Below are 16,065 nucleotides of genomic sequence, written 5' to 3'. Positions count from 1 at the left end.
CTTATAGGTGTTGTTAAGCGCGAAGAGGTTGTAACGATTAGGCGCTATACAAAGTCCTCATTATCATCATCATTATTATTATTATTATTATATGACAGTGTTTGTTAATTTGAACGATGTAAAAAGAATCGACTTGTTCAGTTTTTTAACATAGCCATCGTTTTATTTTTATTTTTACTGGCAATGTGAATTTTTGTTAATTCTTTTTAGTACATAGATGCTATTATGCAGTGAAAACAATACAATTACTGTCGTTGTCAATTTTTTGCCCGGATATGCTTTCCTCGTGCAATTTTTAAGTTAGGAAAAAAACTTTAGGCATAGAGAGGGAGCGGTAAATATGACAATACTGTATATTTGACCTTGTAAATTAATGAGTTCGAAACGACCACCACCTTGGGCACGAAACGACCAGCACCTCGCGTACGAGAACACAATCACATTGTGCACAAAACGACCAATTTCCACTGCGTACGAAACGACTTGGGTACGGAATGACCATGAACCATGTAAAGGCTACATGTTAATGAAAGCTAATAATGAACATTCTTTAACTTAATAACTTAGGAATAACAAAATCTCTGACATGTATTTTATATATGCATCTTGGTTCTGATATCTACAAATTACTGTGAGATTTTTATATTAACTGGGGACAAACTAAAATGATTCTCTCTTTGCTGGAGGAACTTTATAAATAGAAACAGCTACTCTTCAGACAAGAAAGCAACATTAAGTAACCGCTGCCTCACTAAAAGTTGTAGGGTTAAATTGATTACGTTGTTTCAAACCTGAACTACTTTAGAACATTGTTAAAGTACTGTTTATTGAGATAACCACACGTTCCAATACGCATTTATCTGGAATAACATAATATAAAACAGGTATGAACATCATGACAGCTGATGAAACAGTGTTAAATGCTGAATGGGTGTCGCCTATTTTCGATACGTGTTACAGCAGGTCATCCGTCATTTAATATGTAGCGGTTAAAAGAATTTTCATCAGTGTTCAGGAGCAAACTGTTTTACAGATAATATGAGCTACTATAGTCAATTTAATATTGCATTTTACGTGCATTAGATCACGGCATTGGAATAGGATGGATCTTTGGTCCATGTAGACCAACAAGTTGTTCTCCACCTTTTGTTTTTGTTTGACTGGCGGAAAAAGGTGGAGAACAACTTGTTGGTCTATGGTCCATGTAACTTGTAAGACCTCGACGCTGATATTTATGTTTTGGGCGTCAGGGTCTTGTTGCCTAACTAACGGCGCCGTGTAGCGTGTTTTGATGTCGACTAACATCGTAACGAAAGTCAATGTTCAGGAATATCTCGCACAAATGGCAACTAATATAACGATGCTTTTCTACAAAGTAAAGTCATAATGTTTAGTCAGACTTTACTTACTCTGATGTCTTTTCCCTAACAAATTTAAATTCTAACAAAAGAAATGGACTTGTTTTCAAGTTTCATTGGCCTACATTTTAATTTGCTGGAAAGCGATGAAAGCCAGGAATTGCAAAACCGGGTTAAGTTAAAATAATATTCTTTAACGAAACGAAGAAAAATATATTATGCCAATTGGAACTGTAAGCAATGTTTCGTTTCATTCAAGAAACATATCACCCACCTGAACCTACTTGAACATACTTCTGCATACCTCAACTACCATCACATTTCAGCAAATTCAAATGTCTGTCAATGGAACATGAAAATGCGTCAATTGGCTAGAGTCAGATTTTGATTCCACCAATATAAAACAGCACAGTAAGTATATTAATTACATATCAATTTGTGAAAGAGTATTGATATGGCAGAGATCTTGGAAATGCTTAATTACACGTATTTGGGCGCCAATTAGCTAAGTGTAAGAAAGTGTGTGGTGCCTAGGTTAGTGTTTGGAATAAGTCCATACGTGGATTGACAAAATTCAATATCACTCTGATGGATGAACAAGAGCTATTTAAGATGTACATTGACTGACCATACTTTTGTTTAAATGTCCCTCGCCTGAGCCTGGTTAGTTTTAGTGTTGTAGCGAAATGGATTCATCAGTACATCAGTAGCTGGGCCTAGTTTTGATATCACGTTGATAAACAAGCTCTTGCCCATTCACAAGCATATGTTTTGATAGCTGATTGACCATTAACCCTTTTTTGAGTAAGGTAGCTACTATCAATTTCCTACATGATATCCTTTGATGATAAAACATACAAACATGTGTTTTAAGATCAGAATTGGTGATGTGGATATATATTAACTGCCTCTTATACACTATTTCATCATAAAATTAGTTTGAAACTGTAAGTGAACCATTAGGCCTAACAGAAAATAATGGCAGACTTTGCTAAGTCTTGTATGTACCAGTTTATTAGATTGTCTGTTTTCATAAATCATTGGGCAAATATATTCATAAAAATATACAATTCATTGAAAGCAAAACCTAGATATTATTTTATTAAAGATTTAACTTTAAAATGCAAATTATGTAGGTCAGAAACATATGGGACAATGCTATGTTGTGGAATTTGCGAGATGCACAGTAAGGTCTAAGTTGTTTTCTGACTTGACACATATTTGTGAAAATACAGAAAAAACCAGCAAAGCAGATGCTGTTTAACCATTGCCTAAAATTACTACAAGTACATAGACAAATAAATAAACCATAAATTTGCAATCCTGTCAGATGACTGTTGTAATGAAGCTATATTAAAGTGAGTGATTACATTATGAAAACCTCTCCATCTAATAATAGATGGACTCGCGTCTGTGTTGATTCTGTCGGAAAGAAGGGTTTAGTTCATATACAGACTATAAAGGAGACATATCCGTAATTGTATGCATTTTAGTGTGTTATGCACGAATAGTTATGGTATTGTTTTATCTGCAACGAAGAAATGAGTACAAACAATATGATCTGAAGACACGTGTGCATCTGCCATCATGTACATGGTACAGGGGTTGTTTCAAACATATTTAGAAATCTTTAAGGGTAGTTGATTGAGCATTTTTACTAACTTGAAATCACAGTAATGTAATCTTGTTACTCAATTAAAATTTGTTATTGTCTTTTAGAGTCATATGGCCAAAATAACTTTTCTTGAAAATAAAGTATTGCTTAAATCCAAAGTTAAGTGCAAATATGAATACTGGGAAATAGAGGACTTAATTTAAATAAGAAAACATATTAGTGTGTGTGTGTGTGTGTGTGTGTGTATATATATATATCTCTTCCCCAATAACTCACGCACAATGGGGTTCACAAACATAGACCATGCTATAAGCAAGGCGCGAGTTACTGAGGGACCTCCAAAAATTGGAAACAATCACTTTGTCATCGTGAAAACCGTGGGAGGGTGCGGCGTTAGGGAGCAGGACTGTTTATTGACTGAATACTCACGTTACAATCATGTCAATAATAATTTTAATGATGCGCATTTTCTAAGTTTTTCGTTATTATGTTTAAATAACATTATTTTCAAAATGTCCAACATATGAAAGGTCATTCCAGCTGGTTTCAACAACCATCATGTGTATGTGAAAAAATCTGTGTATTATGTCACTGCTTTTTGTTTTCTTGATGAGTCTGGTTCCCGTAGTGGCGTTTAATATTATCCTGCCAAATAGCGAGTCCACAAAGCAGGCAGCAAGACTACTGTTGATACACTGCCAAACAAGATTCCTTTTTTCAAAAACACACAACATTTATTTCATGAGACAATCGTCCAAGTTGATGAGTTAATGAGTTTATGTTACATACACAATAAAATTTATAAGTGTTCGATTGATGAAATGAAGTGAGTTCACCCAACATACAACCAGGGCCACTAGATTTTAAGTTTGTATAATTTTCGTGCCTTTTAACTTTTCTTTTATTCCACCTCCTTTAATTGATTGAAAAGACATAATTAACATGATAATACTAAGGAGGCCAGCTTTTAATTCAGTACAACAAATACTTCCGGAAATCAGTTATGAAAACACTGCACTTAATTAGGTTTTTAGAGAAACACTCGTGGACATAGCTGTTATGTTAGATTGACACATTTTTTGTTTAATTTCAAGATGACACATTGCATTTATTACACTTAAAATGAACTAAAAGAACTAGAGTACAAATTTCAATTGATAAAAAATTACTTAATTTGTATTTATTTATTAAAGTACTGCCTCCACTCTGCGTATGTGACATTTTCATTGATCAAAATTTCTTTACATATCGTTAATTGTGGGGTACTAGGAATGTCTTTTGAAAAGAAAATGTACAAATTTGTATGCACTATTGTCAACACTTTTCTACAAATTAAAGTTTTGGTCAGACTTTACTTACTCTGATGTCTTTTTTTCTAATAGATTTAAATTCTCTCGCAAATATAATCTTGAAAAAGTGTTTAGATAGCTTCATTTTGTTCAAGATACTTACTATCCTTTTAACCAATTTTAGCATTCCTGGCTTCCATCACATTCCAGCTGTTTCAGTTACATGTATGCCCACCTTAGCATACCATCAGTGACCTGTTTGCCCTGCCCATTTCATAGTACTTTTGCATAGGTGCAGTATTATTTGTAGACAAGGTGCAAAATAGTACTTTAGCAAATGTTGATCACTGGATAGTGCATAGTGCTTGCTTGCTAGAAAATTATGTCAAAGGCAAATCAAGTTTAATTACAACTAATGCTTTCAGATTTTTTTTGTTTACATGTTTTTCAGTGACATACAAGTGCACATAAAGAATATCCAATATATTATGATGGCTCCAGGTAAAATGACTGGTACAGATCATCAGCCTCAGAATTTTTCTTCAAACTTGACTCTTCCAGGAGAGAGCTTTTTTTTCCAGTTAGTTTGTCCTCGGACAATCTTTCTGTTTTATCAGAATTGTACAAGATATTCATGCAAAGGACACTGTGAATATATATGGCTGTGTTTGTTTGCAGAATGTCCCGGAAGGAGGTACGTAGTCCATATGAACAAGGAGAGCTAGCATCCTCTAGCCCTGAGAACTATCCTCACAGCGACAATGAGGAGGAAGAACATCGATTGTCCTTATCACCACATTCCAGGGAGGGTATAGATGAGGAGGAAGAGGAGGATGATGTAGATGAAAAAGAAGAGGAGGAGGAGGAAGATGTGGGGGAGGAAGAACAGAATGAGCAAGAAACAAATCTTTCAGGAGATAAGCAAAGGTAGTTGAATAGATAGAGAATACTGTGTCCAGATTCTTCCATTTGTAATTAGATGTGAAATAAAAATGAATTTATCAATATTTGTGGTTACATCAGCTTGCAAATAATGTGCAGGCCATTTTCAGATGCCAGACTTGATATGAGTTTCCATCCATATAGCAAGCTATGGAAATGCTTCCATGGACTAACGTCAAGAAATTGGTGGCAAAGCAATGTTATGTGCATGCTTTTTTTTGCAGTTATCCTTATCTGCCTGCCCATCAATTCCACCCGCAGAGGACGAGGTGAAATTTGTTGATGAATGTACCGACCACCCAATCATATTCCAGAATTTGAAGTCTCTGTCGTCTGTGGAGGGGTATAACAATACATGCTGCAATGTATATGCGCACAGGCAGATGGAATCATATAATTTCTACCTTTTCTTCAAAAACACTGTGGAGATAATATTCACATGTTGCTGAATGCTGGATTGTAAATGTAGAAGCCCCTTAAAAAGTAATGAAAGGTTAATATTACATCTACATAGGTAGCCAATGGTAAATTGTCAAGTTACAAATCTAAGTATATATATATATATATGTGTGTGTGTGTGTGTAGTTAACATCCATATCCTTCAACAAGACTTTTGTTAATACACCTCTCACCTCTCCCTTGATAACTCGCGCAAAATAGGGTCCACAAACATAGACCGCACAATAAGCGAGGTGTGTGTTACTGAGGGACCAACAAATATTTTTTTAAAAATCACTTTGTCATCGAGAAAACTGTGGGGAGGGAAGTGGCGTTAGGGAACTGGGCTGTTTATTGGTTGAATCCTCATTTTACAATCACGTTGATAATAATTTAATAATGCACTTTTTCTAATGAAGTTGTTCATTATTTTGTTTAAATAACATTTATTTTCTAAATATCCAACATATGAAAGATCGTTCCAACTTGCTTCAACAACCATCACCTGTACATGGAACAAAATCTGTGTATTACATCACTGGTTTTTGTTTTCTTGATGAGCCTGATTCCCGTAGTGATGTTTCATTATTATCATGCTAGATCGAGAGTCCACAGAGCAGGGAATTAGACTAATTGTTGATATACCACCAAACAAGATTCATTTTTTAAAAAACGCACGACATTTATTTTCATGAAACAGTTATCTAATATGTCAAAACTTATTTTTGTATTTTTCAATTAGTACAATATTGATGCCATGATTTCATTGGAAGTAATAATGAAACTTCTTATCATCCTTGAGGATATCTCTAAGTGCCATTCAAGAATTCTCTGAAAGTCGCTTGCCCACAATGGTCCATATCTGTGAAATTCAAGCTTTTATTTTACGAAGTATTGATTTTGCTTGGCTGCCTTGTTATTTTTGATCACAGTTATGAAAGAGTCAGTTAATTTAAGGTAGTTTATGTAACATACACAATAACATTTTAACATTGTTCGATTAATTAAATGAAGTTAGTTCACCCAACATATGACTGGGGCCTCTAGATTATAAGTTTGTAGGATTTTCATGCCTTTTAACTTTGCTTTTATTCTACCTCCTTTATTTGATTCAAAAGACATAATTAACGTGATAATACAATGGAGGCCAGCTTGTAATTCAGTGCAACAATACAACAAATACTTCCAGAAGTCGGTTATCAAAACATGGTCGGCACTTAATTAGGTTCTCGGAGAAGTGCTCGCAGACATAGCTGTTACAGTAGATTGATGTATTTTGCGTTTAATTATTACAAGATGTCACATTGCATTATGATTACACTTAAAATGAACAAAAAGATAGAACTAGAACACAAATTTCAATAGATAAAATAAATATTTGTATTTATTTATTAACGTACTGCCTCAACTCGGCGTAAGTGACATTTTCATTGATAGAAATTTCCTTACATATCGTTAATTGCAGTGTACTAGGAATGTAGTTTGGAAATAAAATGTAAAACATTGTATGACCTTTTTTAAAATTTGATATTTCATAGTGTTGATTAAAACTTCCAGGTAATATCTACCGTTTTTGCAGATAAAATGAGCGATACATCAGAGTTTCCGTTACCAATTTTTATCATGATTGTCTTTAAGTTCACCAAATAGGGATAATTCTTTTTTGTATTTTCTGGTTCCACGCCCGACCCCACATCATAGCTGGTTTGTGAGTTATCAGGGTGTGAGTTATCGAGGGATTGGTGTTTAGGGATTTCATTTGCACCTGGTCCTAATTGCTGTGTGTTTTCTTTATCTTTAGTGGGGGTGAGGAACAAGATTTCGATGACAGTGACTCGCTGGACATAAAACCTCCTCAGGCTCCAGCTGCTAAGAAGGAAAAATCTTCCAAACACAGACGTAGAGAGGACCGGCACAGGGAGAGAGGCAGGGAACATGGAAATGAAACATCAAGAGAAAGGGAGAGAGTGAGAGAAAAGGACAAGATGAGAGGGAGGGAAAGTATGTATCATCCAACCCATAATTGTCACCTTCCCACACTAGCTGACACCCATCTTATAGCACTTTCACAGACCTGCCAACCATTATGATTTTGCCATAAGTCTTGCAAAACTTACCCTTAAATTATGGATATAAGCCACCATTTCACATATTACTTAGTTGGCTGACAATAGCTAGTGAGATGTGTTTGAAGTCTGCAGTGGGTGAGCCCATTATGCTGATTTGCGTAGGTATGCTCAGGACTTGGAACTAACCAATAGATAAATCAGAGAGATGTTTGATGTGTGTAGGAGAACACAAGGTATTATTATCATTGCTTTGAATGAAAATGTTGAAGCCATATGTATTGTAGGTTTTTGACAAATGTGTGAACAGCAGCAACATTTCTTCAAAGTCGGATTTTACTGACTATATAAAACGCAAATCATGATCATTTCAGTTATCAGATAGTGTTCAGGTGGGATTAATTTTTTATGGTAATTTAGGAAGCAATTAGCTATCAATAGAATCCACAAAGCCTAACAAAAATAAATTTCAGAACTGGTCGACAGTTTTACAGTGGAACCCCGCTATAACGCGATAATTGGGGTCCACAAAATTGGATTGCATTAATGTCAGGGTTGCGTTAATGCGGGGTTTTGCAGTATTTTACTTTTTTGAGAGAACAACTCATTGGCACATATACATGTATTCATGTCTACGGTATATGATGAATAGGGTATCAACATGTTTACTATCGTGCCATCGTGGCATTCAGTTCATCTATAATGCATGTAATTCCACTGAAAAATTGCACACATTTACAATATTCAATATTTTTTCCCCTAATCATTGTATCTGAATTCAACTTCTTATATATAGCATAAACATAGTATAATATATAGCATAAACATAGTATCAACACCATTTACTTGCTGTCTGATATCGTACCGTCGGGGCTTGAAATTAATCCATAAAATATGTAATTCCATTGCATAAATTGCATACATATTTAAACTATTCAAAAGTGTTGTCACACATCATTATGTGTCTGAATTCAATGGAAAAAATTAACAGCCAAATTAGGTTAAGAAAGACGAAGCACGTGTACAGGATATATGAACGGTGTCTGTACAAATTTTATACTGCTAAAGTTTTCTCATATGCGTTTCCATGTACATTTATCCATTGCAAATTTCCAATAATTAATGCTTGTACGCCTATTCGTTTGAATGACTACAACAGATTAATTACAAATCAATTCAACACATGCTTTCAGCTACATGTTAACTTTTACTTCAGATTTTGTGAATATCAAAAGAAACGTGTGAAAACTACTATACTAATCATGATGCAAAGTGCAGAGAATGATTTGCATTTGTGAACTTGCTTTTCCATAATGATAAAATATTTTTTTATAAAAAATAGCAAATTAATAATGAGTTCATAAACAAACACAATACCCATGTAAAACCCGAGAAATAAGTGCAGTAGGCCTGCATTGGTCACGAGTCACTTTTTAAAGAAAAATGTAAAGCTGACCGCATGTACAATTTATACCCTTTCAATTTCCAGCTAATAAAGCGGGCATTATTTACTGGTCAACAGATTGTGTCTAATAACACCACCAAGCCCAGAAAACATGTTGGCGGCTTTTGTTTTTTGATGTTTATTAAATTGTGAGAATCTTTTATCAACTGCATTGTCTGCTGATTGGTTGTGTATGCAGTTAAAGAAGAAACACATGTTGGCTATTGTTTGAGCAATGATTGTATACAGAATTAATTGAAGACAATCACAAAGACGATTTACTGGCTTTACTCATTGACCAGTAATAAGTAACATTTCCAATAATGTTTATTTTGGCATAAGACTTCAAGAACCTGATGAAATTGTTACATTTCAGAAGCCAAGCCACGATTGTATTATATTTGAATTCATAAGTGAATTCTTCCACAAAATGATAATAAACATTTTACACACTATTTCTCTTACTTTAAAACAAGTATTTTTCCGGGTACGAGAAAAATACACGTACATGTATTTAAAATTTCAGGAACCATGCACAATTGTTTTATATATCATATTGTATTCAATTTCATACATGATCTCCTCCACAAAATGATAATCACATTTTTTTGCGCAAAGTGCAGAGAATGAATTGCGCTTGTGAACTTGCTTTTCCATAACGGTAAAATATTTTATAAAAAAATAGGAAATTAATAACGAGTTCATAAGCCAAACTCTATGCACATGTAAAACCCAAGAACTAAATGCATTAGGCCTGCAAATGTCACGAGTTACTTTTATATATTTTTTAAAAGTTGAACGCATGTACAATTTCATACCCTTTCAATTTCCAGCTAATAAAGCAGACATTATTTACTGGTCAACTGATTGCGTCTAATAACACCACCAAGCCCAGCAAACATGCTGGTGGCTTTTTTTACTGGACCAGTAATAAGTAACATTTCAGATAATGTTTATTTTTGGCATAACACTTTAATAACCTGGTGATATTGTCAAATTTCAGAAGCTACGCCATAATCATATTATATTAAAATTTATATGCAAACTCTTCCCCCCCAAATATAATAAACGTTTTACACCCTATTTCAGAACCACGCCATGATCATATTAAGTTGGAATCCATGCGCAATCTCCTCCATAATGATACTAATTTATTTATGCACTATTTCATGTACTTTGAAGATTTTTTTTTCATGTGCGAATATACAACATTTCAGGAGCCACACCACGACTGCGTTAAATCAGGGCGCGGTATAGTGGGGTTGCTCTGAACTTTGTGAAACATGCCAGTAAAATAAAAAACATAAGGGGTTTGGGTGGGAAATTTCTTTGCACATACTGAAAACGGCTTATTTACTGACATCAACTTGGTTCTGACCATAATTGGGCTGAGAGAATTGTGAGTATAGTCATAAACACTAATAACACCTGTGTAATGGGGGAGAATTATACCTGGTGTGTGTCCCGCCAAATTTGGTTTTCGTTATCTAGGGGTTAACCGCCCTCGATGTTATTGCCCGGTTTGAGTAAATATAAATATAAGTGGTGAAATAGATAGAGATCTGAGCAGGTATATAGAAGAAACCAACACGAGCCCCCGTACATGTAAACAAACAATTTAATCAGTTACATAAAAAAACACTGTGAAAATTCATTACATCAGGAATATACTCTGCTTTTAGAAATTTAAACTTTCACCGAAATACAAAGAAAAATGCAAATAGATTTAAATAAAATAGCCAATCTGTTTACTGATAGATTTAGTTCATCATAGGATCGAGTGAACAATTGAAGTCAACGTCTTGTACAATTTCATAACCTGCTCGTCCCCAGTCTGTTCTGTTCCCACTGTAGCTGTTCAGACCCTTGGATCTCAGGATGATACTTTCCACCATCCGTCTCAGGATACTCTCAGAATACGTTTCAGAAATTAATACATCACAGGCTTGCGTCACAGGATTATACGTCTCACTGCACTTCTCTCTATACGTCTCAGGATTGTACGTCTCAGGATTATACGTCTCAGGAGCTATTTTCTCCCTTTGCTTTCACTGTTCCTCCCTCTAATCGGCAAATTAGTTCGTTGGTTCCTTTCAACAATAGTCCCCTTTGGACAACAGTTCTTTTTTTACGAGGATTTCTTGCAAATCCCCGGAGCCTACTCTGGTTCTCACGTAGAAAAGCTTAGACTGATTAGAATTTCCGATCTGACAATTTTAAAAGCTAGAAAATTTTGTGTGGGAAACATGCCCCTTATTCAACGTAACCAATCAGAATCAAATATCTGTGCCGCCTTTTTCCAGAGGCGCCAAAGTCGGGGTCAGCTTGACCTGGTAGTTTGAGTAACAGAGTTTCTGCGATTTCTCAACTGTGACAGCTTTACCATGAAAAATGAAGTTTTCCTTGTCCCTAATAGTCTGCCTGGCTGCTGTTTAAACAAATGCTTAATTAGGAACAAAATTCTCCCTCTAAAGGACATTACCGTACACGGTAGTATGGCGATATGATACGCGCCTGTCTCCATAAATCTAATTAATGGTTCTCTGGTCTCAACAAATGTGTTCTTGTTAGACTGACAGAAATTTGCCACTTCACAACCTGCATTATCTTCAAATCCCCCATCTGAATTTATATTTGAACTGTACTCTATCTTTTAACATACTTCAACACACACCATGGCATACCACAATTATGTTAGGAACAGTTTAATGTGGGAGCCTGACATTTTAAAAAAAGGTCTGTAAATAGCCTAAAAAAATATCTTGCTCAGATTTATAGCAAAATAATATTATATATCCATTATATTAAATGATAAGGAAATGAATTATCTTGAGCTAAATGTTGTTGTTGTTGTAGGGTTTAACGCCATTTTTCAGCACACGATAGGCTATACATGGCGGCCAGTATCAATGGTGGAGGAAGAACCAGGGAAAACCCCGGAAAGAACCACTGACCCACGAGAAGCTACTGGCAAGCTTTCTCACATACCCACATTAGCCGAATCCGAGACTCAAACCCACGCAGACAGAGGTGAGATGGCAGTGATCCGTAACGGAGAGCGCGTTAGACCACTCGGCCACTCGGGGCCCCATCTTGAGCTAAAAAGAGATATATTGGGCTAAAAGAAAATCACAATTTAAATGGTCAATACCTTATAGTAGATGGATTTGCTAGGTAAGTATTCATTGTTGTATACATTATACTGTAAAATATTTAACTGAAGTGGGATGTTTAAGATGACACTTCACAGCTTGGTGAAAAAAATAGGAAGTCTTGACGCTGAAGCCAACAGTTTGCTACCTACACAATTGATATAATAGGCATGGAAACTTTGAGTGGGGAACACTTTGGGAAGATAATTATAAAGGGAGCCAGTAAACATAAAACAAACTTACTCAAGAAAGGAGACAATATTTAGTGGACTTGAAAAATTACATAAAATTCAAACAGAAAAAAACTGAACCTCATTGGATGATTTGCTGTGTTATTAAGGAATACATGTAGTTGATTTATTAACATATTTTAGTAAATAACTAAAAAAATGACAATTTTTAAATCCAATTTTCCCCCCAAAGTTTTGGTTTAGCCAAAATATTGTTAACAACATCCTATTTGTCACTACTTTGTGACATTTAAAATTTGTGACAAATGCAACTGTTTTATAAAAAGTTACGTTTTTGAATAATTTTGTAGTTAAAGATAAAATCATGTTGTTAATATCATTGAATTCTTAAAAAGATTACTCTACAATTTCCATTGATTCCTTGCTGACAGAAACTATTGAATTAATGGTGCAGTTAAAGAATACTGTGGTACATATCACCAGAAGAAATACAATCTTAAATCAGTAATACTACTTATCTCTGCTTCCTCATCAGCTGTGTCTTTTATGAATAATTTATTTGTTCAAAAAGTTTGATAATTAATGAGCATTGATGACTCGAAAATCATAAAAGTTGTTATCAGAAGAATGCCAGGGTTATGACAGAATTCATAAGAGGCTTTGATAATTTTAATCTCAACATAAAATATTATGAAAATAATACAGCGGTCTCACGCTATAAAGACTATTATATTGCTGTCCTTCTTTCAACTCATGTATAGTAATTAGATCCCATAAATTTGTTCAGATTATATTTTATCACTGCTGCTTGGTTGATTTTGCTGTTTTTGAACTTGTCTCAGGAAAACCAAAGCATAATATGATGTCATATAATTAAATACTCAAACTTTTTTTATATATGTTGTGTCAGGATACAGCTTTGATTGAACATCCCATGGTATAAGCTTCCCTCACATTTAATGCAGGTTGGTTCTCTTGTTCCTTTTCTTATACAGAGGTGCTGTGTCAATGTCTGCTCTGCTCTGGTTGGAGTTCCATTAATGTTTGGATCCAGATACCATTTTACAATAGTTTCAAGGTTGCTGGTGAAATTGGTTAATGATTCACTATATTGTTGACAGCGGTGAGAGATTGTTCTTTTTTTGTTGTTGTTGTTCTAGGGTTTAATGCCATTTTTCAACACAAGATAGGCTATACATGGCGGCCAGTATAACTGGAGGAGGAAGAACCCTGGAAAAGCCAGGGAATAACCTCCGACCCATGAGAAACTACTGGCAGACTTTTCCACATACCCACACTAGCTGAGCCTTGGACTCGAACCCACATGGAACAGAGGTGAGATGGCAGTGATCCAGAACGGTGAGCGCTTTAAACCACTTGGCCGCTTGGGACCCCTGGTGAGAGAACGATGGGAGTGACAATATGATTTGTTTTTCATGTCTGATAATACATAGTATTTTGTTTTGCAGGGGTACATGAGAGACCATATGATCACAAGTCTACATCAACACATGATAGACGAGAGGTAAAAGAGAGAGAAAGAAGGATCAGTGAGGAAGATTTGAGAGAAGAAGAAAAGAGAGAAAAGTCAAGGAGAGAGAGGTTAGTTAACTATATCCATTTCACTTTGATTTCTCTTTCATTTGTCACTGGTATGATTATTACTTTTCATAATGTTATGTTTGCCTGTTTCAGTGACAACCACCACCAATCTGTCATGTTCCATTATAATCATCAATAAAAGATAGCATGAAAATTTTGTTTTTTTAAAACAAAAGCTGTGAGTGACTAATTAACACTTTGTTGTCTTTAATGATACTTAAAGCAGGCAGGAAAAAGTTCTTTCTGTTTTGATATGAATTTGTCAAGTTTCTGGTACTTATTGAAAATTTCCTAAGCATTATGGGTAAATTAATAATGGAACACAAATTACCCTATTTTTGTATACTTTAGTACACAAAATAGTATACGTCATTGCTTGAAATCCTGTCGTGTCAGTTTGAGTATAAATTTTTTACCACCATAGAAAATTAAAAATAACAACAGAGTTGCAAGAAGTCATTGAGTTCCCGGAGATTTGGAACTGTTGTTTCTGAACCAGAACTGGTCTAAATGTACTTTATGAATATTTTTGTTGAACATAATGTTTGCCAGCATCAAGGTACTCTTCTGAACTTTTATAATGCCAAGTCAGCAAAATCAGTTCTATATATTTAATTTACACTTGACTGAAAAGTGGTGACACTTACTGAAAAATATCAGATGCCATACTGGGAATGTCTTGCCAGGGTTGACATGTCTGGAACCTTAGGAATTTCCTGTTGGATGGATGATGTGGATGTGTATCCTATAGTTCTGTGGAGACTGTTGGTTATTGTCAATTAATAATAGCATACATGCCAACCATTACGCTTTTGGTGTAATCATTACGCTTTTTTTCCACTAAATTACGCGTGAACGTATATAGATTACACTTTTTCGATATATCCACCTTCCAAAAAAATCACTTGTTTGTTTTCTCGTTTTTATTAACATCCCATTGATCCCACAGACCATATTTTAGAAAAGACGGCTGCTGCGTAACTACAGTATAAGAGTACGCTTGTCTGTGCACTTTTCTAACAGTATTATGTTCTATTTATAGCAACTCTCCTATTACCAAGAAACATGCTGGTTCTACTTTCAAACTTTTGACCTCGTATTCTATTTATAGCAGCTGTATGGCTTAGTGGGGAGAGAACAGGCTGGTTTTCTAATTTTTAATCTTTACTCGCAGATTCTTTTTTCTAATTTATATTTGGTACAGAACCAGTCTATAGGTAATTGGTGCTAAAAGGTATAATTTATTTTAGTCGATGCATGTATGAGAGCAAAAATATCTCCTTTCAAATAATTTCAGATGGATTAGAAAAAGGCAAAAAATAAACGAAACAAAAAATAACAATCCTCCAAAGATGAGGACACGAGGGCAGCATCACATGGCGTCTATTGCAGGCCGTGTGGAAATAATTTTACTATTTGGCGCTAAAAGTCTTCAGATGTATTCTAGTCGATGTCAGTGTTAGAGCACATATATTTTTAAAGAATTTCACAGGTGGATCAGAAAAAGACACATAAAAAACAAAAAATGAATCCTTCAAAGATGAATAAATGATAGGCATAATACAGCGTTCCATTCTCGAGCACAGAGGCTTGCATCATTGCTTAAAATTGACCTGTCATACATGTACTGTATAGTACATGTATGACAGGTCAGGTTAAGCAACAATATGAGTCCCTGTGTTCTAGGGCAGCATCATGCTCATTGCAGTCTGTGCAGAAACAATTTTAATATTGGGCATGGTGGTAAATTTGATTTGGAGAAATACTTGAAAACAAAGAAACACATAAAATTAGCTCATCTTACAAATTCCAATACTAAGGTAACTTATTTACAGCAGAACTAAAGTGTGGACATGACTGTTATAAATGCAGAGGTGTTGTTTACTGAGTTCTTAATAGAAAGATAATGAAGATTCTGCTATTGGTGCAGTAGCAAGAGAATTCATATTACACAATTCTACTCTTGCT

At 34.9% G+C, this 16,065-nt stretch overlaps 1 protein-coding gene across 2 annotated transcripts in view; it reads left to right on the top strand.

Moving 5' to 3' along the window:
* Window positions 1-724: 724 nt before the first annotated feature.
* The window catches only part of LOC149781323 (uncharacterized), a 59,610-nt gene continuing 44,269 nt past the window's right edge, over window positions 725-16,065 (top strand). The window contains exons 1-5 of one of the 2 annotated variants that reach the window (XM_089935422.1): window positions 726-884; window positions 1,618-1,769; window positions 4,941-5,189; window positions 7,444-7,643; window positions 13,965-14,097. In XM_089935422.1, coding sequence (XP_089791548.1) covers window positions 4,942-5,189; window positions 7,444-7,643; window positions 13,965-14,097 — 581 coding nt within the window. In that variant the 5' untranslated portion in view covers window positions 726-884; window positions 1,618-1,769; window position 4,941. Of the gene's footprint in view, window positions 885-1,617; window positions 1,770-4,940; window positions 5,190-7,443; window positions 7,644-13,964; window positions 14,098-16,065 lie in introns of both variants that reach the window. The other variant, XM_089935421.1, reaches the window with a different exon arrangement.

This window comes from Sinohyriopsis cumingii, chromosome 15, assembly GCF_028554795.1.
Source record: "Sinohyriopsis cumingii isolate HCF-2022 chromosome 15, ASM2855479v2, whole genome shotgun sequence".
Lineage (NCBI taxonomy): Eukaryota > Metazoa > Mollusca > Bivalvia > Unionida > Unionidae > Sinohyriopsis > Sinohyriopsis cumingii.
The sequence above is the reverse complement of the archived record's forward strand: the minus strand, read 5'-3'. Positions and strand labels throughout refer to the sequence as shown.